We start from the raw sequence: 26,475 nt of genomic DNA, 5'->3' as shown, positions 1-26,475 counted from the left end.
CACAACTAAGTTAGTACCTCTCTGCTAGGTGACCAAAGCACTCTATGTATACTTTTCTGATAGTACTTGTTTTACTTTACGCTAATTCTTGATTTACTTATCGGGAATAGGATATCTCTAAAAAGAAAGACTATATCCTGTATCTCTTTTATTCCTACTGCCTACCTAGCAGAGTGTCTGGCACCTAATAGGTGACCATGCATCTAAATTACATGAATAGGTGATCATGCTCTTATCAGCCTAGTGAGTAAATTATAGAATTAAAGATGAAAGATAGAATAATGAGGATTAAACAGTCAAAAACAGGATGTTGAATTTAAAATGGCAGACCCAACAATGAAGACTGGTGGGAATGACAAAAGGCTCTTTTGCAAAGAGAAATAAAACTGAGAGCACAAAGAAGAAAAAAAGGAAATCATGCTCCAAAATTTTACTGCTACAAGGCAGTGAGATAATAACTCAAACATGAATCTTTTAAAACATACATAGCTTAATAAAGTTCTTCACCCAACTTATTAGGCATTATGGAATGCTAACTATTAGAGTGAACCACTATCATTGCTTCTTGTTTCCATAAAGAGATTCCCACAAGTCATGGGTTTGGCAGTCTGCTAAAATCTATGAACCCCTTATAAGAAAAGATTTCTAACTTTATAAAATAAAATATATGGGCTTACGAAGAAAACCAATCATATTGAAAGTGATATCAAATAGTAAAAATAAATTTATAACAGCAATATTTGTACTTCTATAGTAATACATTAAATGCAGGTCTAGTAATGACTACTTTTGAAGTAGTGATGTATAAAAACATTATTTCAAGATATCTGTAAAAAATTAACATGATGAGAAAATAGCTATGTTTTCTGTTGGGAAAAGCAACACAGGTAGTGCCTAAATTACTGTGATTTAGTACCTACATTCATAATTAAAGTAAATTTATCTTAGAAAATCTTATACTGGATTAACATCTTCACCTCTCCCTACCTCCACTGTCATCCATTACTTCAGAACCTTAATCGCTCCTCCTCATAAGAGTGATTTGCCTGATTTGTAAGTGTAAGATAAAGACTTGAGCACACCCAATCAAACATTTCTAGGCTTCTATATTTTGCATCTTCTGTCTGCAGGTTGTGTGTGTATGGGCACAGTAGGCTTACCAAGGCTTTGCTTACTCATGAGGGAAGGCCTGAGACTGGGGACTAGAATCAACTTGAGGTGGAAGACATTAGAAGCCCTTTTGATCATACATGAAGAACTGTTCTCCAATACACTTTTTATGAGAATCACAATTATTATTTTTCACCCCCAGCTGACTTAATCCTATGTATTATTTCTCATCTGAATGCAAACTTCAAAGAAAGGAGTATCATTTATTGAACCCCCATCGTAAAAGCCCCAATGTTAACTAATCAAAGTAAATCAGGTTACTTTTAGAAATCCCAGAAATTAATAACAAGCAGGGTCATAGCATTTATATAAAGATAATTTATACTAATGATATATCAATCCTTGGATAAACTTTTCTTTCAATATTCTCAAATACTAAACACATTTTATTCATAATTGGAATACTGTCTTTATAAACAATGGGTAGTATTTATTCTGGGGTAACCATTCTGATTTTTTTTTCCTGATCTTATTCTGATTGTAAAAAATTTGAAAATACTCAAAAAGTATAGAGGGATACATTTTTTAAATTATACATAACCTAGTCACTCAAAAATAGTCACTTTATTTCCTTCTGATGTTCATGTATGATATATACATACACACACACATACACACATTTTTAGCAAAATTGTGACAATGCTGTAACTTCCTTTTTCATTTACTACTACATATCTATATAGTATTATATATTCTTGAGTAATTTTTTTAATTAATTAATTTATTTTTTATGGTGACGTTGGTTAACGAAATCCTGTAATTAATTTTTTTAATTAATTATTTTTTATGGTGACGGTTAACGAAATCCTGTAAGTTCCTGTAAGCTGTATATTTTAACAGTAAGGCATATATATATATATATATATATATTTACGATGTGTATTTACCTCCCATAGTTAGATTTCTTTCTGTCACCACATATTTGACCCCTTTACCCCTTCTACCTCCCCCGTCCTCTCTGATAACCACTAGTCTATTGTCCATGTCTCTTGAATAATTTTAAAAAACATAATTTTGAATAGCTGCATATTTTCCAGAGATGGATATATCAAAATCTAAATGTAACACAATCAACCAAGTGAAAAGGAAACCTATAGAATCAAAGAAGATATTTACAAATCATATATCTGATAAGGGGGTAATATCTAAAATAAAGAATTCCTACAACTCAACAACAAAAATTCAAGTAACCCAATTAAGAAAAAGGGCAAAATGCTTGATAGATGTTTCCCCAAAGAAGATATACAGCCAACGAGTACATGAAGAGATGTTTGACATCACTAACCACCAGGGGAATATAAGGTGAAACCACAATGAAATATCACCTCACAACCATTAGGATGGCTACTATCAGAAATAGACAAATAACAAATGCTGGCAAGAATGTGGAGAAACTTGAACCCTTGTGTACTGTTGAGAGAATTGTAAAATGGTATAACAGCTATGGAAAACAGTATGGAAGTTCCCTAAAGAGTTAAAAATAGAAGTATCACACGATCTAGCAATCCCAATTCTGGGTATATACCCGAAAGAATAGAAAGCAAAGTCTCAAGGAGATATTTGCACACCCATGTTCATAGCAGGACTACTCACAATAGCCAAGAGGTAGAAGCAACCTAAACGTCCATCAACGGATGAATGGATAAACAAAATGTGATGTATACATATAAAGGAATATTATTCAACCTTTAAAAGGTAATCCCTGTCACAACATGGATGAACCTTGAGGACATTAGGCAAAGTGAAATAAGCTAGTCACAAAAAGATATGTATTATATGATTGTACTTATATGAGGTATCTAAAATAGTCAAATCACAGAAACAGAAAGTAGAATGGGAGTGACCAGGGCCTGGTGGGAGAGAGAAAGGGGGAGTTTTGTTTCATGGGTATAGAGATTCAGATTTACAAGATAAAAATTTTCAATGTGAATACACAAGTATGTGAACATACTTAATACTACTGAACTATATATATGTACTTAAAAATGGCTAAGATGGGGCTAAGATGGTAAATTTTATGCCATATTCTTTTTACAATAAAAATGAAACAAACATAATGATCTGCATGCTCTTAAGTACTCAGTTTACATACAAGTAATCTGTCTAATAAAGAGATGGTTAAAAAACTACAAATTTCTAAAGATGGTAACATTTCCATCTTTCATCTAGAAAAGAAAAAAGGAAAGCTCTGGTATAAATTAAAATTTAAGAATAATTAACTTTAATTAATATGCAGTTTCATGGTGCCTTTTATTATATTTATGTTCGCATATCTTATTTACCTCCATTAGGCCATAAGTCACATAAGGTTAGAGACTGTGTGTCCACCTTTGTTCACCACTGTACCTCCAGCACCGGTTTTAATGCCCGGCCCTTGGAAGACATTCAAAAGTTTCTGAATAAATTAATGAATCTGTAAATGTCAGTTCACTATATTATAAATACCTTTGTAAACTCTAGGTAGATTAAGAAAGTTTTAGACTTTAGTTTTTATAGTTTTATAAATGCATTCTTGAAAGTATCCACTTATTACCATTAGAAAGGATAATTATTTGTAAAAACAAATAGATCAAATAAAGTACACTTACCCTTCTATAACCATTGCAAGAGAACCCAATAAAATAGTGTGAATCACATGATAAATTATTTCTGGCCTTTCTCCAATTCTTCCATCTTCAAGAGTAACAGTTTCTTTCAAAGACTTACCACTACAGAAAGGAAATGTGTTTTTCACAACTTTAAAAATATATATTTGAAAAATCAGAGATCTTAAATTTTTTCATAAAAAGGAATATAGGTGGTCCTTAAAATTTGAAAGTATATTGCACTAGTCAAATACTAATTTTTATACCTCCAAGTTTTTGAAAATGGCTTTTAGAACCTGAATATTACTGATTCAGTGAAGACTAAAAATTAAAATTCAGAAATATAATTCAAAAAATGTTTTAGGATCCTTTCCAAGATCAATTAGTGATTAATGACTCAGTATAGTTAAATCATAATTTGAACAACTAAGTTCTCAAAATTAAGATACTACACATACAACCTCCTTTCAAATATAATAAAAACAGTTAAGCTTTATAATTTAAAATCACTTATACTACTAGCTTCACTTAAGTTAAAACAGAAGAAATTATTCTTAGTTAAGTAAAACTCCGAATGAATTAGTGAATGATTTTGTGACAGTTTAACTGATTATTTAAATATTACTCCTACACTAAATTACATACTTAGATATATAAACTTTAATTTAAATTTTATCTGGTCAACTTATAATACTATTTTAAATACTGATGAAAAGAGAATGGAAGTAGAAGCTCTAAAACAAGTACACAAATATTGGAAGAATATTAAAAATAAACATTTTACATATATATTAGAAATGCCACTGATGTTCATAGGTACTTACTTATTTCTCCTAAAAATAACTTGCATCATAGAAAGAAAACAAATAATTAACACTAAAATATAGAAAGGTAATAAAGAAGACTGTGTCAATCGCAAAAAAAATTCTTGAGATGGTGCCTGCAGGGATTTTTGACATAGGAGCCAATTCAATGTAAAATTCCTAGAGAAGACAAAAAGCATATTAAAATAACAGGTTTTAAACTACTGAACGTAAAATCTTTTTTAACTCAAGTAAAAACTTAAACAAAACACATTTCCTAAATCTATTCACTTATAACAGCCAGATCCGACCCTTTAAAAATGAAGATAATAGCATTAATAACTTTCCTCAACAAACTGCTCTAATAAATGTAAAACTACTGCTTTTTGTTACAAGTAATATGACCATATCTAGAGCCCAAGATGGTTTCAAGGGAGTTTAACTTTCTATTTTTATCTGTAAGAGAATAAAAAATTTAACTGCCTAATAACTTAATCTGCACTATCCAATATGGTAGGCTACTAGTTACATGTGGCTATTAGCACTTATAATGTGGTCAATGCAAATGGAGATATACTTTAAGTACAAAATACAGTTTGGATTTCAAAGATAAAAGAGAATGAAAACAAGAAATACGAAATTATCTTAATAATTTTTATACCATTTACATATTAAAATATTTTTGATATACTGGATTAAATAAAATATAATTAAACTCACTTGTTTCTTTTTACTTTTTTAATGTGACTACTAGAAAAGTATGTATGTGGCTCACAATATATTACTAATAGGCAGCTTTGATTGATATTGATAAGTGTAACTCAACTGGGACCTATTTTAAAAAGAGATATCTAATTATTAATACAGAAATCATAACATTTGAAATGTAAAGCTTTTGAGCTATATGAATCAGGATAAACTTTTACCCTAAGCTAAATGTGAGCAACAGGACTCTAGTTATATGCAACCTGATCTGCATTCTCACTTCCAATCTACCTTTCACCTCCATTTCATATTTAATCCCTTGCCCTGGGAAAGGAGGTAAGAGGTGGAGTGATGTTCAGGAGTGCTCACAGAGGGATGCCTACTTCACAAATCTCTGGATTTAGAATAAAAGGTTAATTTTAGGTTTACAGTGTGTCAAACAGCAGTACAGCTGTATCAAAGAGGCTGCCATCAAAATATCTTGTACCTACAACTAATGTTTCTTTTTTAAAAATGTGCCTATTAAAGTTATTAATTCTATAAAGGTCTAATTCAAATCTCAATTTAACGAGTATTCTTTCTGTATCCCCCCGTCTCAATCTTTCCTTCCCCATATTCCCACAGCACTATATTTACCTCCCAATTATCATGCTTAATACAATCTTCCCTGTGTTAGACTGTGGTCATTTTTGTATCCCCAGAGTGCCTGGCCTAGTATCCTGCACATCCAACAAATATTTATTAACATTCCTTTAGTGGTTCTTGAAAGTCTGTTCAAGACACATTCAACAGAAATGTGTCCTGAAATTCTGATAAACTTCAAATCCTAGCATCCAATTGGCATAGTTGAGGTTAAGGCATTTACTGTTTATACCACTCATGTCATTCATTAATCACACAAAAACTATCTATGAGATAGCAAAAGACAGGGCCCATGTCTTACACTTAAAACACCTAATGCATTACCTTGTAAAGTAAATCTAGTACCTGATATGCTAAACAAAAGGGGACTTATATAACATCAACTAAGAAACAATGGACAAAAGCAGTCCTTAATCCTAGGTTCATTCTAGGGTCTTCCAAGGTTAAAGGGAAAGTCAATGAAAAGGCCAGTCAATTATGAAGTCTACAACTAATTTTTACTAATTGCCTGCTGTGTCAGACCTAAAAGACATGGTCCCTTATCCTTCTGGAGCACATGGCTTCTTAAAGGATCCTTTTATCTTAGTAGACCATCCATATATGACTTACACTTCAGAAGATTTCTCTAGTGCTTTAACTATGTCAAATACTTTGTTAGTGGTGATATATCAAAACATGAAACTTCATGCACAGTATCTAAAATCCCAAGTAATCACAGCAAATGATAATAAGGTTCTAAAGTACATTATGTGAACTAAAGAAATGTGTAGGTAAAAATATATTTTCTGTTATGCAAGTAGACTCTGTCAGTACATAAAATCATGTAGTTCACTTTAGGTTTTAAAAATGCATTTAACAAACAAATGAACAAAAAAGGCACAACACTATTCTTGAATTTAAAAAATCAGCTTCTGGTCCAATGCATTATTATTACCTCAAGATAAGATTCTGTGCTATAAAATAAATATGCCTATGCCCTTTTTAATGTAAGCATTTTGCTGATGTAGTGGTTAAAATTACTTTGATACTTTATTCATTTTAGATCTGTTGTTTACTCTGTCCTTAGATTACATCATTGCTCCTCATTACAGGAGAATATAGCCTCAAAATACTGTGATGCTATTAAAGTTTAAGTACATCTAGTTTATAAAAGACCTAAATGAGATTTTTTTAATATGAGAAGAAACATTAACGTTAGATTTATTCTAGATATTATAATATCCCAAATTATTTATTTCCGAAGTGGTATGTAATTAGGTCTATACTTCCTCCTTTATTTTTGTTCTTTATCTAAGTCGTATGGAATTAGGTAAACTTACATAATCTAAAACTTACTTAGTCATTTTTAGTCCAAATTTTACTTCAAGGAATTTCAGCATGTGCCCATTTTCTTCGTGTGGGACAAATATCTGGAGGGGAAAAACACTAGTTATGACAAAGAACTATTAGCTATACTTACTTACAGCAATGTGTTTTTGTCCAATACTAGAAAGAGAAAATATAGTAAGACTACAAAACAAAAAATATGAATAAAACATTACATGGTATAACTATGAAGCAAGGAGATTTACTGGCATAAGTCAATCATATTACCTTATACTGAAGCATAAAACTATAATGAAGAAGTACGAAGATTTCAAGTTTATCCCACCTGGCTTAAGTAACTTACCCACTCTTCCAAACACCTTTGACTCATCTCATTTTATTCCATATATTACTTAATGTTAATTGGGTAATAATGACATTTTAAATTAAATGGAAATTATGTATTTTTTAAGTATATCTAGAAATGAATCATAATTCTATTTTCTTACCTAATATGTTACGCAGGAACATTGGTCAACTCAAAATTTTACTGTATTAACTCTATTACATTGTTATCTCGTTACTCTCATTAAAATTTAATCCACTGTATTTCATTATTTAATTGCTCTACTACATGAATCTCACACACAGAGTTACTTACCTTCATTACAATATTCAATGTCACTGTCAGAGTACACACCAAGTAAAAATTAATCACTTTCATTATTTTAGCTACTAAAGTTTCCTTCTTCGCATTTAGCTGTGGGGGGAAAACAATCAAATGAACAAAGCAATGAGGTATAAAAAAATTAACAATTAAAAAAGTCACCATAAGAATGATAAAAAGGCAGTTCTAATTACCTGAAGGCACTTAACAAGCATCAAGGCTACTACTAAACTTAATAAAGGAGACACCAATAAAGCTGAATTCTCAAACTGCAGTAAATATCCCAGAAAGAGAGAAAATATATAGATTTTATAAACTTCATGAACCTGTTGGTACAAAAATAAAATGAATGAGAATAAAATTAATTTTGTTGTACATATTTTCATTAGTTTTGTTTAGAATGGATTTGACTATAATTATAAAGTAAATGTTCTATTATAATTTGGGACAGTATTGTGCAAATGTTCAATTCCTATTTTAATGTTATAATGTGTAATGAATTTATCACTTCCTTCTTAGAAAGAACTCTTGCAAACAAAGCTAAAAGCTTTAAAACCATGGACATCTAAATCAGACTGGAAAAACCTTCTTCAGTTCTAAGTTCTGACTTAATTTCACTTGGCTTACCTTGTTATTATTAAAATCTATCGATGCAACATCGAACTGCATAAATCCAAAATCATAATCTTTGGCAGCGGTTACAAAAATCTATCCATTGAAAATATACTACCATGAGGATAGTACCAGAGAAAAATATTTTTGCATTTGGTCTGTTTAACAGTGAACATATAAGAAAGTTAAATTTAATGTCCTAATAGAAGATCTCTCAGGAAAGTTTTGTCTTAGTAGATTTCTTTTCTAAAATTTAATAATATAATTATTTAATCTATCATAAAGTTAATTACTTTTAGAAAGGGAAAATTAAGACAAAATATAGGCATTAGGAGGGAACAAATGAAAAGGGAAACTATTAAAAAAAAAAAAAAAAAAAAAAGGAAAAAAAAAAAAAAAAAGAAGAAAAGAAAGAAAGAAAGAAAGAAAGAAAAGAAAAATTAAAAAAAAAAAAAAAAAAGAAAGGAAAGAAAGAAAGAAAAAAGTCCCTAAGGCCAAAGCTGTTTAAAAAAATAAAGATACCTAACTGTTGGGAGGCTGAAGCAATGACTAAGAGAGGGAACAATGGGATCTTCTGGGTGCTGACAATGTTCTATTTCTTGATTTTGGATGCTGGTTCTATAGTTATTAACTGTCTCTTAGCTCCAAATTTCTCTATCCCTGCCTCATAATGCTGGTGCTCGGACTCTGCAATCTACATTTCTGCTTTTCCAGATGGCTTCCTATTAAGCTCTGCCAATACAAAATGCAGGAGATATTATCAGGATGGAGGAGAAATAAGGAGCTTTTTCCTTCCTATTACTACCTGTCTGCTTGCAGTTCCTGTGAGCATCACCTTAGTGATGCTTCTTCACTCCAACAGAGCAATTCCTTCCTGTTGAAGAACCAGCTTTATCCCATCCTCTTGCCCCAGAGACCCAAAGAGCAGCTGGTCAGAGCTTCATTCTCAAAGGTCTGAGTCCCATTTTCACAGGGCCCTTCTTTCCTGTTCAGACACTAGCAAAACTGAGCAGTGGCCCCTCCTCAGAGACTGAGTTTCAGCTCTACAGGCACCCTCCCCTAAATTTCAATAATTTCAAATTCTTTCTCTGTTCCCTCAGCTCTAGAGGTGGTAACTGCTTCCTGCAGCTGCTACTTCTATGATACTTTCAGGTTTTTACCACCCTTTCAATTAGCAAATGAATGATTTTATACTCAGTTAATGATTCTTTATATTAAATTCTCTCTATTCCAATAACCTAAATGTTGGTACTAACCAGGATTCCAGACCACCTGAGTATATGAGATAAAGAAAAGAAAGAGAAGAGCAAGAAGATTCCTAAAATCTGGCTTGGATGAGGTATTAAATACTTAATAAATATTTATAAATAAAGAAAAGAAAGAACTGGCAAAAAAGAAAAAAGATAAACAGAAAGAACCAAATGTTGATGGGAACCTTTAAAGACCTCTGGCAGGAATATAAACTGATATAGCCATTCTAGAGAAAGGCTTGATATCTAGTTAGGTTGAATATGCACATATCATTTGACTAGTAATTCCATTATGAGGTATATACTCTAGAGAAATCTTGTACTTATGTGCCATATGACATGTATAAGAATGCTTACAGCAGCACATGAACAATAAACTGGAAAATAATGAATAGTCCACCAACAATAGAATATATAAATAAATATAAATGAATAAAATATAGCTCTGTACATGACCACTGATGACTCTCAAAAGCAAATCAGGCAAAAGTAAATATTTCCAAATACATATTTTTTAGGATAACATAGATAGGTGGTAAAAACCATGAAGAAAAAGAGGAAAAAATTAATAAGATTCAGGACAGTTAGCCTCTGTTGGGGAGGAAGCAGAATGTGATTGGGGAAGAGTTAGAGAGAGGTTTCTGGGGTATTCAGACACTCAACTTATTGGCCCAGGGGGTCAAAGACCCATACTTTATTCTAATAATGTATATACAGCATAATACACTCTTTTATACATGTTCTATTTTTCACTCTTTTTTTTTTCTTTTGAAAGAAACAAAAATGGAAGGAGAAATACAGAAATGGAGAGGAAGTAGAGGGTGACTTTTCCCTTAAACTGGGTTTAAGGGTATTTTAAAGTACTTCTAAAAGGAACAAAGGATAAAGAATTTTGCAATCTTTTGAACAGAAGTATAAATCAGAGCCTATTATAACATTTAAAAATAACACTAAATAGATTTAAGATTCGATACTGCAAAAAACATTTCTCTGGATTTAAAAATCATAATTTCAAAATGCCATAATACCTTGTCACTTCGCTCCAATGAAAAACTATCTAGCAAGAACAGAGATATTGCTTGAAGAAACAAGAGATAGTGGCTGTACTCCCACATCATCATAAACGTGTAAGTTGAAGCACTCATCAATAAGTAGCAAAACCTCTAGGGAAAATAAAAGAAAGAAACTAAATATCAATAGCTTTATTACTATAAAAAAATCTTTGAGGTTGTCACTTCAAATTGGCAGCTGTTAGTAGTTTAACTATAATTCTCGAAACTTTATTTTTAAATCACGTAATCATTACTAAATATTTATAACACAATAAGATCTTAAAACACTCTAGAGAGAAATCGACCACTTGTCCTTCAAAGTTCAACATCATATTGAAAATTTCTAGAAGACAAAGGAAAAAAACTCCAGTACAATTTTCTTTTATCCCCAAAGAGGTAAAGAAATAAATATATAAGAAAATGGTAAAAAATAAAAATAAAGAAAATAGTGGCCTTTACTAGACTTGGCTCTGGTGGGCTTTTTTGTTATTGTTAAAATAACTCCTTTCGCCCTACAAACTAATTTCACTTCCATGGTGCTTACTGTTTTCATAAGCGCTTCTTCCATTTAATTAGTCTGTTTACACCTCAGCCTATTCCACAGCCCATGGAAGAAAGCCCACTGTTTTTTTTTTTAATTTCATCTCAACAAAAGAATGGCCTTACCTGTCCCCAATGCTTGTACTGTCAACCATATAAAACTGATTTCCTCTGCTGAAGAATTAAACACAAGGATTTCATTGCTTTGCCTGATACATGCCTGGGTAAAATCAATACTGTCCTTCCAAATGTCATCTCCTAAGTGATCCCTTAGTGAGAAAGGAAGTCTGTGAGAAACCATTAGCATATTTCTAACAGTGTCTACTACTTCTGAAACCAGGGGGAAACTGAGTCGGGCTCTTGCTACCTGTGCCATTAAGCCAAACAACTGACACAGGAGTTGGACTAAATAGAATAAGTGTTTATTAGAGAATTGCAATTTCCCAGAGACGAGGCTTCTGCTCCAAAGACCTGGCTCCCTGGGTATCTCAGGAGCAAAGACTATATAAGGGAAATTGGTAGTCATGGACTAAGGGAGTAGAGTCATGGGAACTAAGGGAGCTAGGGTGGCTCAGGTCATCTATCTTGCATTTTCAGCTGGGGCTTGTTTCCCAGGCCACCTGTCGGGGAGGAACTGCCTTTCCCAAATGAGTGAGAGCAAAATGCGCTGCTTACAGGAGCAGAATAGCAATTTTGAGAACAGCAGACCAGCTGCCTTTCTTGGGTAGAGCAGGCAGATGTTCATGAGGACTGCCAAAGGAGCATACAGTGCCCATGGGAAAAGCAGAAAACGTCCATGGGAGCAGGCACTGCCCAGAGTCCTTTGTTCATTGTCTTCCTTGGGGCTGTTGACCAAGTAGCCTTTTCTCTCTTCTGAGTACATGGGGGTCCTTCTTGACTTTTAGAGATCTACATTTTTATTCTCAATTCCTCCATCAGCAATAGTGTCCAATAACTTTGTTCTGATAAGAACAGTGAAGGAGAAGGACAATAAGGGTCAAATCAAGAAACCAAAGATAAGAATCGTGGTTCTCTAAATCATTCGGTCTCAGCTGACTAACTATACTGATTGATAAATGCCAGAGTCAGAAATATCTCAGGAGATATAAGAATTTTCCAGCATCCTGAATAAGATTAACACCAGTGAATAAAATGTAAGAGATGGAAAATTTCCACCAGCTGGTCAAAGAATACCAATCACAAGGCCCAGAAGATCTCAGCAGTGGAACACATAAGTTTCTGTTCTATGAAAGTGTTCTGGAAATCTTCTAATGTGGAACAACAAGAACTGAAAGAACCATGTCTGAAACCATCATCCCCAGAGAATCCAGTTACAGAAATCAGCGAAGGCTCAGATCTAGATCAAGCCTAACTAACCTAACTGGCCGTTTGGAGAATACTTTGGGGATGCTGGAGAAAAGTTACAATATAATGAAATATTGTGAAATAAACTGCTAATTCCAAGTGTTTATTCTCAAACTACTTAAGAGCATATAGTGAAAATAGATAGAAATAGAAGTCAAACACAATCTGGACAATTAGCTAAGCTTTTTCTTTCTCTGAAGATTTTCAAAATTCTGTACACTCTTCTCTACCCCTTACCTTACTTACTCACTTCATTTTCAACTATGCCTTTACTGGGAACTTTTTTATGTATATTACTTAAGTGACACATTAAATGGGTTTCAGTAATCGACCACATATGTCTCTAGATGGCTTCAGATAACTGCACAAAAGATTTGGGCTTGGATATCTTGATGCAACTGGGACCATGAGATCTAGTCTCAAGAGTGGGAAGCAAAGTGCAAAATATATAATTAAAATATACATGTTGCTGGAAAACTACTCAGGAATGAAAACAAGTAAATTACTGATGCATGCAACAACCTGGATAGATGTTAAGGGCATTAAGCTGAATGAAAAAAAAAAGCCATTCTTAAAGAATAACATACTATATAATTCCATCTACAGAACCTTTCAAAGCGACAAAATTATAGTGACAGAGAACAGATCAGTGGTTGCCAGAGGTTAGGATTGGGGGAAAGATGTGACTATTACAGGGTACTCTAAGGGAGTTTCTTTAGTGATAGAACAGTTCTATACCTTGATTATTGTGATGGTTACTCAAATATACACATGATAAAAATTCATACAACTATACATATTCCTTCTCCCTCCAAAAAAGTACATGTAAAAAAAGTTAGAATAAAAAACACACATACATACTTTGAATTCGTTTAAGATAAGTAGTAGAAAGAATTCCCTTACCCAGCTTCCCCCAATGACAATATCTTACATGATTATAATACACTGTCAAACCCAGGAAACTGACATTGCTACAATACTATTAATTCAGGTATAGACATTTGTATTTCAAAACACACATAGATGTGTATGTGCAGAGTGGAGTCGAGGGTATGAACATAATTGAAGAATAGAGCAGTTTTGCTTTTAAAAAAATCGAATCGTTAACCTGAAGGGTTAATAATACACCATGGTTAACTTGCTTTTATTTTTTTGCCATCTTTAAAAAATAAAATCCTTAATATTGTTATCCCTTTAATATTTGCATACAGATATTTTGCTCTTGTTGTGTATTCTTGAGTACTAGATGAGTGGCTAGTTATAAATAATCAAATAACTGATAAATGCAATTTTCTCCTTTATCTTAACAGAGGAAGATAGGGAAGGAAGGAAAGGGGGAATATGTTATGAGTACTTTGAAAACAGAGAAAGACAATTGTGGTTAAATAAAAAGTGAAAAACAAAATGTAACCGAAAATAAGAGTATAAGCTATATGTGGACCCTTTAAAAAAGTACAGGGTCCTTGGTAAACACTAGTGACCTGGAGAGAACTATCCTTTTCACTGTATATCCATTTACATTGATTGATTTTTACCATATGTGTAATGTACATATTATTTTTTAATTTTAAAAAAGTTGGAATAAAAAACAGTTAAAACATAAATATATAACATGGCAATGAAAAGATATCCAGAAAAATATCAAATATGATAGAAGGGAAAAAAATAAGTTTACACTACATAACTTTTCCATAACTCCTTTTAAAATAAATTAATTTTATTTAAAAGATACTTAATTAAACCTTTTTTAGGCAACAAAAGTTGTGTTTTAGTTCAAAATAATCGTATATACAAAGAAGCATAAGCAGTTCATTTTAGTATATTTACTATAAACTTTTATTCAAAAACTTTAGGACTAGTCTTCCCTAGGAGAAGGCTGCACAATCTAACAGAATACCCAGTCACAGACTCCCTGATGACTAAAGAAAATATTCTTGCTCAGAAAGCACTTTATACAAACACAACAAAAGGAAAATTATAAATCTGAAATGTGTTAGTATTATTCTGCATTAAAAAAGAGAGATAATAGCTTCATAAAAAATGAAATAAAAAGTTTGCAATGCTTGGAACATTTGTCATCACTGAAGGGAGGAAAGAATAGTACATTTTTCAGAGGTTTCAAAACAGAAAACAATTAGTGCATCTTATTTCCCAGCCAACTGGGTTCAACAAAAGCCTTGCCTTGGTCCATAAGGTCTCTTTTCCTAGCCAGGAATTCTTAACCAAAGATAGAGGACTGCTACATTTCAGTTAATTTCAATATAATTGGTTGCCTTTACAATCACTTTTATTTTACTTTATGCATTTAAAATCATTATTCTGAGACAGTCTGTAAGCTTCATCTGACTACCAAAAGGGTTTACGTCAACAACAATAACAACATCTAAATTCTTTGGGACAATCTCTTTAAACTCACTAATCTACTTACACCTCAGTCACAGAAAACATAGGGTAAATAGAAACTATACAGTGCTACCATAAAGGTTAACATTGCTATCATTTGTAGTCACGCTTTATAGCTTCATTAATATTTAACTTATGACCAAAGGCCATCAGTGTTCTAGAAGTGAGAGCAATGATAAAATAACAATGAGGCACTAATTTTCAAAATACGATATTCTTCATATATTTGTCAAGTAACTGCACTAAAACAAAAGAACATCTCCTTCCTCCTAAAAATAATTTACTCTCGAATTATAGAACAATAGTGTTATTTATAATAAGACTACTCAACTACATCCTTTATTGTGTAGTAACAACTAGGCTTCATTAAATTTAACTCTTAATATGATTAACTTTAAAATTATGTATGTTTGTAATACATCAGAATTGTGACAAATAAATTTGCATCTTACCTCTCCATAAGTATTTAAGTTGCTTTTTAAATAGCCTGTAAGTGCAGCAACTTGGCATGCAAAATATGGTAGTGCCCAGTTTTCTCTTAAAGGAATGGAGTTTTCAATTCTTGTTGTATCTACCCTAAAATAAACCACAGATGAACAGCAAAATTGCAAGACATTATATTTGTGTAACACTATACTTTTCAAAGCACTTTCACAAATATATCATTGTTTTCTGTAACAATCCTGTGAGTAGATATAGACAGAGCCACCACTGCCTATACAGCACCTTTGAGCAAATTAATAGTGTCTCATCCCTTACTCACCACCCCCAGGACCCCAGGACAACTTAGTGCTGCTGTGCACTGCTTGATAAATAGATGGACTTCTGTGAGAATTTGAAAAAGGCATCCCTACTCTGGCAGATAGAGCCTCGTGCTACAGCACACAGCTTGCTCCAGGTTTCAGCCTCCATCCTCCCTTCCCTTAACAAGATGGTTACCCTTCTTGAGAGCACAAAATTAGCAGGCCTGGCAGATGCGAAGCTCTTAATCCCCTTATATATGAAATATGAAGTGAGCTCAGAGAGGTGATATGACTTAATTAAGTCACAGAGGTAGTAAGTGGCACAAGTAGACTTTGAATGCATTTCTTCTGATATCTAATTTAATAATCTTTTCAATCAGCAGCTTACCCAGAATTAACATTACAGTAGTCCTTTATGTGATATCTATAGGCCTTTGAAAATTCCCAGAATCACAAATACAGAATGTCTTTGTAAGCTCCTCCTTAGCTTCTCAATTTTCACTGAGAGCCTGTTTTCTCCTCTGTGTATCCTCACACCACAATACCTTTCCAACAATCATTAAATTTGAATCTCGTACACTCACTCAATGATTATTTTTCATACAAAAAACAAAGGCACTATTGCTTTAAAAACTTTATGTAAATTGCTGCACAACTCTCCTAAGTAATGAAGATGGACATACTCACAGGTAATTCGTTCCATCAATTGTGGTAGAGCCATACAATAGGATACTACTTAGAAAATAAAAAGTAATGAACTACGGATACACCCAACATACATGAATCTCAAAATAATTACACTGAATGAAAAAAAGAGACCAAAAAAAGTATACACTGTATGACTTCATTTATATAACAATTCTAGAAAATGCAAACCAATTTATAGTGACAGAAAACAGTGGGACAGTAGTAGAGGTGGGGTAAGAATAAAGAGGGAGGAATTACCAAGAGGCACAAGAAAACTTTTGGGGATGAGAGATGTCTGTTATATTGATTTTACTGATAGATTCACTTGTGGCTAAATGCCTAAACTGATCAAATTGTACACTTTATGTACAGTTTATTCTATGTTAATTATACCTCAACAAAACTGTTAAAAAGTATTAGAAGAAAACCTGTCTTCTATAAATGTACAATTGAATATATATTAAAAACAAGATCACACCTGAACATTAATGAAATAAAAGCTGTAAAGAACTTAGCAGTGTCTAGAACCTAGTAACAGTATTAGATCTCAGCTTTCATAATTCTATAATAAACTGTTTTACTTAATAGTATATTATGAGCACTTTCTGTAATATGTACATGTCAATAAACATACTTCAAAAATATGTACTGAAAACAGCACATCACTGTATAGATCTATCATAATCTAATCAATTCCCTATTGTTAAATACTTCCTTTGTTTCTGAATTTATGTTATAAAGTTTTTAAAAACTCGGACCAATGTTTTTATATAGTAATCACTGCTTTCGTTGTTTAGTTTTAATCTTTTAATCCACTTGGAATTTGTTTTAGTATGAGTGCAATAAGTATTTCTTTTCCAGATTTGATGTTCTAATACCATTTGTTGAACATCATGTATTCTAAAGGCCAACTATTTCATACAATAGTTTCATACAATAAACTGTTGTGAAAGTTAACTAAGACAAACAAGAGATTCACATGTCATAGTCAGAATGTGGGAATGAAGAAGAGGATATCTAGTCTCAATTCAGGACTCTGCCAACCACACCATCAGCTCAGAATTGGGAAGCTGAACCCAGCAAGCCCCATTCCAAAGCTTCACAGATTGCCCCCACCCAGCTCACAGATTAGTGACAGAATAGTGCAGTGAAATTGCAAAACTACACCAAAAACACTGACTGGAGAAGGGAGAAAAGGAAGGGATCCTTCTCCTCTAGTCTCTGCAGTACAAACTAAGTAGGATCTCTGCCAGTTATTCTCTATACCTGGACAAGCCTCTTCACTGCTATCTTCCTGGACATCTGTGCTATTCCATCTCTTCCCCTCACCATGCTTCGTGGTAGTGAGAACCAGAAGGCTAATAGTGGGGCATGACAAAATCAAATAAAATCCACTTTTTCTGGCAGAGTCTAGCAGACAGCAGCACAAATCAGCCATTCAAAATTCTTGTTAGATCAACTGGGGTTCAAAGACCTGAAGATACATTCAGAGAGATCAGCACACTCTGAGTTTAATTTTGTTTTCATTTTGAACACAACATTTGGATAATCACCTTGTAAATAAAACTCACTATTGCCAAAAGATTTGAGGACTCACTTCCATGTTTGTGTTAACAATCTAGGTGGCAACGCAGTACTACAACTGGTTTGGGCTAATCAGAAAAAAAAATGAGATGGTCTTAATACTAAATGATGTATTGCCCAATAAAAAATAAAATGATGTTCTGATCATTGTGGTAAAAACAATTTCACAGTGGACTAAACAGAGCGACATGATGAGAACTGAATCATTTCATGGTACCCAGCTATGTAGGTTTGTTTTGATACTCAAAAGAACCTGCTGGACTGATACCATATTTACACTGAGTGTAGAAATTTGGCTTCAGCAAAATATCATTTTTTTCACATTAAATTAATATTTTCAGTTACTATCTTACTGGTCTGTTATTTCACTAGTAAATTGGTTTAATAGTAGCACAACTGCTTTTAAGCATAAGAAGCTTACCATGTTTTATATTTAAGTCACATTATAATTCAAACTATTTAAGCCAACACATAGAATCTGACAGAAGTTTTAAATATAAAGTATGAGAAACATTGAGTTATTAGATTACACATGTAAACCAGTTGGTATGTCAACATATAACGTGTGAGAGTTTAAAAACATCTATACAATATCAGTATAACTTTTAATGGCTGCATGTTCCTTTGTATCAATTAATTACAATTTACCTAACCATTTTTTATATTTAAGTGGTTTTCTAATTTTTCATATTATTGAAAATAATACTATAATAAATAAGTTTAAGTAGTAAACTTTTCCCTCTTTTTTCTGGATGACTTCCTTGGAATAAAATGGAATTCCAAAATCCTACTACCTAAAATTGAAAAAACTTAGACCTTCACAAGCATCCTAAGTACGCCAATATTATCACAACAGAACCAGCATCATGTGTTACCACTATTTTCTGTTAACTGTACATTTGGGACATGTGCATTCGTTACATCTTACCTCTTTACCATTCCCAATATAGTTACTTTTTTCCCCAAAGATTAAATTTAATATAGACTTTGAATCACATATTGTCTTTGCTCTTCAAATACATAAAGATGTTTCCACTGAAAGTGATACCTAGGTATGTATATGTAGACAAGATTTTCTAGTATGCCTACATCTTTTAAAGTTTATAACACAGGAGCTATTTTACGTTGCTTTTCCTTTATGGTGTTAAGAAACAAGTAACCAAAATACGATTAAGAACACTACTAATGATTGTAATAGAATGGAATAATTAAAATCTTTTTATACTTTTCTGAGCAATCAGATATAAACTCTAAATCTTATGAATAAAAAATACATTCTTTCGTGGCATTAAGATATTTTCTCCAATAAACTTAATTTTTTTTTAAAAAAAAAGATATATTTTGCAGTACAGTGGACCCCTGAACAATGCAGGTGTGAGGGGCACAGAACCCTGCATACCTGAAAATCTATGTATAACTTTTGGCTCCCCAAAAACCAAAGTCATCGCTCAATATCTACACAAAGGATTGGTTCTTGGACCCCAACTCATACCAAAATCACGGATGCTCAAGTCTCTTGTATAAAATGGCATAGAACAATGCATACTGTTGGCTTTCCACATCCATGGATTCCTAATTACGGATCGAAAATATACTGTATTCAATCTGAGGTTAACTGAATCCACAGATGTAAAATCTGGGATATGCAGGGCTGACTGCAAAAAAATGCACATATAAGTTGACCCACATAGTTCAAACCCTTGTTATTCAAAGATCAACAGTATAAGATATATACCAATAAAAAATAAACAAAATGCAAAACAAACATTAAAAAAAACTACTTGCTAAGTATGTTTTAATTGCCAAAAGATACATTTTAGTAGACTAGACCAGGTTAATTTTTCTACTTAAGTCCTGTTCCAGCTAACTCGAATACACAGTGTCACTAAATAAGGCAAACAATTGTCATCAAAAAAAACAATTTTCTTACAATTCTTACTAAGGTCTCTAAAATATTCTCTTTGACAGTGAGTTTTAACTTCTTTACTGTTATTATTTTTACATGAAAAAGATGCCTGGACTTCTTCAAATTTCTGATGAAGACAGCTCTGGAGATTAAAAAAAATGAATATGAAAAGTTCATTGCAGTCTCCAAGATGGTTCACAATGGTCCCTGCCTCTTGGTATTAACACCCTGTGTAGTCACTTCCCATGTTGCACCACAACTAGTCTGTGACAAATAGTATATGGTAGAGTGATGGTATATCGTTTCTGAGATTACGTTATAAAAGACATCTGGCTTCCACTATGGCACGTTCACTGCATATTCTCTTGGAAGATTCACTCTCAAGGAAACCAGCAGCCAAGCTGTGAACAACCCTATGGAGAAGCCCATGTGATGAGAAACTAAAGCCTTCTAGGCCAACAGCCAATAAGGAACTGAGGCTTCTTATAAACGGCCACATGAGTGAGCTTGGAAGTAAATGCTTAAAGCCAGTAGAAGGCCCTGAACCAGAGCCACCCAGCTAAGCCACACCAGATACCTGACCTTCAGAAATTGTGAGATTATGTTTATTGTTTTAAACTGTTAAGTTTTAGGATGATTTGTATATATAGCAATAACTAATACATCACACAATCAAAAAGCAATCCTTTTAGAAGGTCTATATTTCAAATAATGCTTGTATTATACTATATACAATTTCACTCTAAAAAGCAAGACTTTCTAGACTTGGTCTATGAGTAATGAAGTAACTTTCTATGAGTGTGCTATTAAATTTCTAATAATGAATACTAAAAATTTTAGAAAAGTACATGGCAACTTAAAATATTCTCTAACGGGCACTTTCTGACATATCATCTTCTCTCCCTAACTAACATCCCCACCAGATTCTCTAATACTATTCTATATTAAAAGAAACCAGAGAGAAATGTGTAATTCCAAATCTTTCACAGGGAATGTACAAGGTGCTTGCTTGCCTTGTTGAGCCAGAAAACAAAGTTTTTAAAAATTAATGAAGATATGTCAAAAGAACTCAGAAGTCAGCCTGAGAGAACTCCTATTGACCAAAGTGTTACAATTTGAGCAACAAAAAGAACAATTATGGTATTGGATTTAGCCCTAATGAAAATCCCTAAGTAGAGGAAGATATTAAAAAAGAGAACACCAGAAAAAGTTTTTAGCATATCTGAGACAGCTACCAAGAAAATCTCTTATTAGAAGTTGGTAATTAAAGTGAAATTAAACATTCGTCTGACTTTCTAATATGAACTGAATTTAAAGATAACCAAAGAACTCTGGTTAAGTAAAAGAAAAAAAAAACACCTTTGAAAAATGAAGAATGTACCTAATGAAAATAGCAAAGTATAAATTTTATAAACCCTAATGAAATTAGTCATTTCTGTAAAGATTACTAACTTGAGTTATAACCCATAGGTAAATAGTTAATGGTGAAAAGGACATTCATTTGGTGCCCCAAAACACCATACAGATTATTTTCTAGTCTTAAGAAGAAAACATGATTATTCAATAAAGATATCAGACTGTCATCCCCCCAAACCAGCAGTCAATCTCAGCTTTACTCAGGGGAGGCCAACTAAATACCATATAACTTCTAATGTCACGGAACATGAAAAGCACATCATCTATGATACATTTTAATCAGAAATGTTTATCTGGAACCCATTAAGCCTTTAGATATAACTTCCAACTTATGGAAACAAAAGATAAAAAGGAAAAAGCTAGATGACACCACAAGAAAACAGCAAGAGAAATCCATATGGTGTAACAGTGTGTAGCACAACTGAGTAAGTTCCTTCAAAAAGCCATTGTCATAAAAAAGGGACTATGTTGAATTTAAAGAAAATTAAGGACCATAACCAGATGCAATATGTGGTCCTGGATTAAATACTAAATTGGATAATCCAGCTATATGTGGGGTATTTTGGGGTCAATGAAGGAAACCGTAATATGGACTGAGTATTAAATAAGATAAAAAACTATTGAATTGAAAAGGCAGACTGCCAAAGAAAGCAGGATATAAAACACTATGTACAATATATCTCATTTTGACAAAAAAATACATATACAAATACACACATGCTGCATACATCAAGGTATAAAAAATACTGAGTGACCTCTAAGTGGTGGAAATGTGAAGTTATTTTATTTTTGCTGGTTTTAATTTTCCACAGCATACATATATTGCTTTTGTTATAATAAAGTTTGGTTCATCCCTGTATTTTTAAGAAAAAATATACTTAATTCATAAAGCTAAATAGCTATACTTGAAAACTTCTAAGGAAGATTTAAACAATTCTTTATACCAAATTCTTGCCAGCTGTGACTATTAAACAAAGCCCTGTTAAGAGATAACAGCCCTTAATGCTGAATCTCAATAACTTGAAAGTATTATTATTTTTCATTTGGCAATCACTGAAAGAAATGGGTAACAGAAGAAATGTTTCATTTTTTAAAATTTAATAAGGGTTATGGAAGGGAAAGTATTATGAGGAAGGAGAATGCCATAATTCAAAGAATAAATTTTTTGACACTGACCAATGTCAATAAAAATTTTATGATATGTCTCAAACCAGCCCTCCATTTCAAAGAAGCCCCATCCTCTACTCTTTTTACTCACTACTAAAGAACTGAGGCTGCTTTGCTCACCAAAAGGGATGGGTTTATTAATTCAAAGCACAGTCATAGATTAATATAGATTGTTATCTGTGGTAGTTAACTTTATAATAATGTATCTGATGCATCTTCCTGCTTTTCATGAAGCTTATGACATCAATTTTAAATAAAAGGAAAAAAGAGGTATATCCATAAGTCACTACATCTGAAAGTAGAGATACAAGGTGGGTATATTATTTTTTAAATTGTTGCATGACAAATGATCACAAATATAGTGACTTAAAACAGAGATTTATTAGCTCACAAACCCAGCAGAGTATGGCTGGATTCTCTTCGGGGCTCCTTAAGCTAAAATGGAAGCATCAGCCAGGGCTACACTTCTTATTGGGGCTTTTATAAGCTCACTGGTTATTGGCAGCAGTCATTTCCTCCTCACTTCAATCCAGCAACAGTGCAGCAAATCCTTCTCATCCTTAGAGTATCTCTGATTTCCCTTTCAGTTGAAAAAAGCTCTCCACTTTTATTTTTAAGAGCTTATAAGATTAGATCAGGGCCACCAGGTAATCCTATTTTAAGGTCAACTGTGCCATTTGACGTAACATAATCACAAGAATGGTATCTCATCAAATTCCCAGAGTGGGGATTAGTGTGTAGAATATCTGCGGGGGAGGGGGCATGGGAGTTACAAGTGACTACAACAGTCACAAAAAATTGTAAAACTTAATTAAAAACATCTTTCTTACCTGTTAATAATGAACCATGACACAGTAAGCATTCCCGCTAGCCAAGTTCCACTCATAAGCCAACTTGTAACAAATAAAGCAGCAACATATATTCCTTGCAATCCAAAAACAATACCAATATAGAAATATACTGGCTCAATAATCTCCTAATTGAAAAAAAGAGAGAGAGAAGGAGATAATAGGATGACATTAAATAATTTTGAGGATTTATAGGTATATGAGAAAATAACTATTATAGTAAAAAGAAAAACACATACATTGCTACCAGTTGCTTGATATAAAACGCTGGCGATAAGTTCTGGATATAGAGACATTTGCTGCACTGCATTTATGGTCTTCAGAGATACAGTATTATTATTATGTGTCAGTTCATAAACACCTAAAGACAGAAAATTTTTCCTCTAATTTATTTATTCTGCTTTTACAATAATTAAGCATGTCATTCAGAGGTCATAAATATTTTAAATTATTATCAAAAAAGATCTCAAAATACTGTGTCTCATTTTTTCCAATTATTTTATTATGTACAAGAAAGAGCATACCTATATTCTGAGACAAATCTCCACATTCAAGGGCTCCTAAATAGCACGTATAATTTTAGAAAAATATTATTATTAAAAATACAAATGTGGTTATCATACCTCTTTCAAATGAAGGCGCCTTTAACATATCTTTATAATAAGAATAATAAATGGCACTGTCACCCTGAAATGTGATTTCCCGTTCAAGCTCCTAAAAGAAAATATAATTATTTAAATGCCAGTGTCCTAAATTTGAACTGCTATCTTCATTCTCTCTCCTTATCTTCTATACTAATGCTATTTACTTATCCTTATATTCAAAGATATGTTTGAATTTTCCTTCCATTACTAGTGGCCATATTAAATATAATAATCTGGCAATCATTTTAATAAAACATCTAAGGTTTAAAATGGATTGTAACTCACAAGTCATTTATAATTGGACCACTTTCTTACTCTATACTCAAAATATATAAGGAAATTCTAGAAGAAAAACCAAAAGAAATGCCCTAAGGATAGCAAGAATAATAAGGAAGGTAATAAAAGATGCTTGCGGTGTTATTAGTCCCTAAGAAGAAAGTAAGTTTAAGAAGTAGCATTTTCTATTACTATTCCACCTCCCTGTGTATACAAAACAGCAAACTGTTACTTAGTACTTTTCAAGAGCATCATATACAAAATCAGTGCTTTTCAAATGAACTTCCAGAAACATAAGTAAATCTTAAAATTCTGAAATTTAGGCTATACAAAACCCGACATATAGGTAGTCAAAAACATTAAGAAACCGTATGCTTGTTCTGCTGAATCAGACTTTCATAAATCTATAATCTTTTAGAGAGGTCCAAGAGAGCGGCGGCATAGAAAGACAATGAATTTGTCCCATCCTATAAACAACTCAAAGATACACGTATATAGAGATCAATTACTTCTTCAAGGCAGCTGAGGGCTGAACAAAAAGCTTCTGAACAACAAGAGATTGAATAGAGAAGCCTGAGAAACCATGGGAGCCCTCCAGAGCTGCAGGAATTCTTGGGGTTGGAGGTGCTGGTAAGTGCCCTTGTTTACCTTCCCCTCCACCTCCTTAGAGTGGTTGGGGGCTCCATCCAAGTGTTCTGGCCTACCTGCAAGATCGCTGCAATGTGTTCCTAGACACATTGCCCAAACCCATTTCAGCCCCAGACAAAGGAAGCAAGCAGTATCAATAGGGCATCAATAAATACACTTGCCACTCCAGCTCATCATGACAACACCCTGACACCACAGACACCATAAGCACACGACTGGCTCCTACCAGCCAGCCAAAATAATCCAGCATACACAGCCTACATAGATGTCACTTCTACATAAGGCCACTTTCTAAAGACTGAGATAGGTATTTTCTTTAATTCATAAAAACAAACACAAATAAAAGTCAAATAAAATGAAAAGACAGAAGACTTATAAAGGAACAAAAAAGATCTAAAGAAAAAAAACCCTAAGGAAATGGAGATAAGCAAACTGCCTGATAAAGAATTCAAAGAGGACTTCCCATTAAGATGGCTTGCCTCCTTTCTGGACCACATTAAAATTATTGGGAGTTGCCTGAGGTCTGACTGAACAGAAGTCCTACAACTGGGGATATACATAAGAGCTCCCCTGGAGGCTGGTAGGAGGGGCAGAGAGCAAAATAGGCTGGTCCCACGATCTCATATGGTGGTTGAGAATCCAGAGGTGTATCTTGGCTGTGGAGAGCCCTCTCCCTTCCCAAGGAGCAAATGATAACAGCCACAGCCAGTCTTCCCAGTCTAGGATTCCAGTGCCAGGAGGAGAAGTCCCTACAACCTCTGGCTATGAAAAACTGCAAGGATTGTGGCTGAGGAAGATGAAGGGCTGTGAGAATTGCAAATGTTCCTCTTAAAGGGCCCCTGCACGGTCTTACTCACTGATGGACACACTCTGAGCGTCAGAGCTGGGGCAGCTGCTCAAAAAAATGCCAGGGACATACTGGGAGGAACAGAATTATCTGGCTTCAAGGCAAGGACTGAAGGGACAGCTTTCTCATAGAGAGAAGTGCAGGCAGAATCCATATTGCTTGGTTGAGCCCTCCTTGTCCTGGTGTGCAGATGTGGGAGGCCGTCACATCTGAGTCTTCACCACCTGGCTAACACTGGTTGCTCCACCCAGGTGATACCCTAAGACCCCACCCCTCCAAACTTGCAGACCCACCTAAGCTGCCTCCAGTGGCTTTTCCATACAAATGGCCTCTCTTGGTTCATGCTGCGGATTTTCCTAAAATCTCTTAAAGGTTCACAAAACCATAACAAGCAGCATCTCACCTGGGAGAGCCCTGTACCTCTAGCTGAGTGGCCCCAAGCCTGGCACTAGAGGCAGCCAGCCTCGATTTGCATCTTGGCCTCTTAAGGCACCTCTAAGCCCAGCACAGGTGGTGACCATCTGCTTGCTGACTCTTGCCAGGTGGCCCCAGACAGTGCACAGGCTGCGCCTGAACTTGTCCTGTAATGGGGCCCCTCCTAAGAGGACCG

The 26,475-nt window shown here is 33.6% G+C and overlaps 1 protein-coding gene across 12 annotated transcripts in view; it reads right to left on the bottom strand.

The window, feature by feature from the left end:
• Positions 1-26,475, bottom strand: part of DPY19L4 (dpy-19 like 4) — a 63,516-nt gene that overhangs the window by 21,765 nt on the left and 15,276 nt on the right. For 10 of the 12 annotated variants that reach the window (XM_006906826.3, XM_025043348.1, XM_025043352.1 and 7 more), the window contains 10 exons: positions 24,074-24,164; positions 23,690-23,811; positions 23,433-23,578; positions 15,552-15,675; positions 10,768-10,902; positions 8,072-8,203; positions 7,872-7,970; positions 7,241-7,314; positions 4,580-4,738; positions 3,759-3,878 (listed from right to left, as the gene is read on the bottom strand). In XM_006906826.3, the coding sequence (XP_006906888.1) occupies positions 3,759-3,878; positions 4,580-4,738; positions 7,241-7,314; positions 7,872-7,970; positions 8,072-8,203; positions 10,768-10,902; positions 15,552-15,675; positions 23,433-23,578; positions 23,690-23,811; positions 24,074-24,164 (1,202 nt within the window). The remainder of the gene's footprint in view (positions 1-3,758; positions 3,879-4,579; positions 4,739-7,240; positions 7,315-7,871; positions 7,971-8,071; positions 8,204-10,767; positions 10,903-15,551; positions 15,676-23,432; positions 23,579-23,689; positions 23,812-24,073; positions 24,165-26,475) is intronic. The other 2 variants (XM_025043347.1, XM_025043346.1) reach the window with 2 other exon arrangements.

This window comes from Pteropus alecto, unplaced genomic scaffold, assembly GCF_000325575.1.
Source record: "Pteropus alecto unplaced genomic scaffold, ASM32557v1 scaffold51, whole genome shotgun sequence".
Lineage (NCBI taxonomy): Eukaryota > Metazoa > Chordata > Mammalia > Chiroptera > Pteropodidae > Pteropus > Pteropus alecto.
The sequence above is the reverse complement of the archived record's forward strand: the minus strand, read 5'-3'. Positions and strand labels throughout refer to the sequence as shown.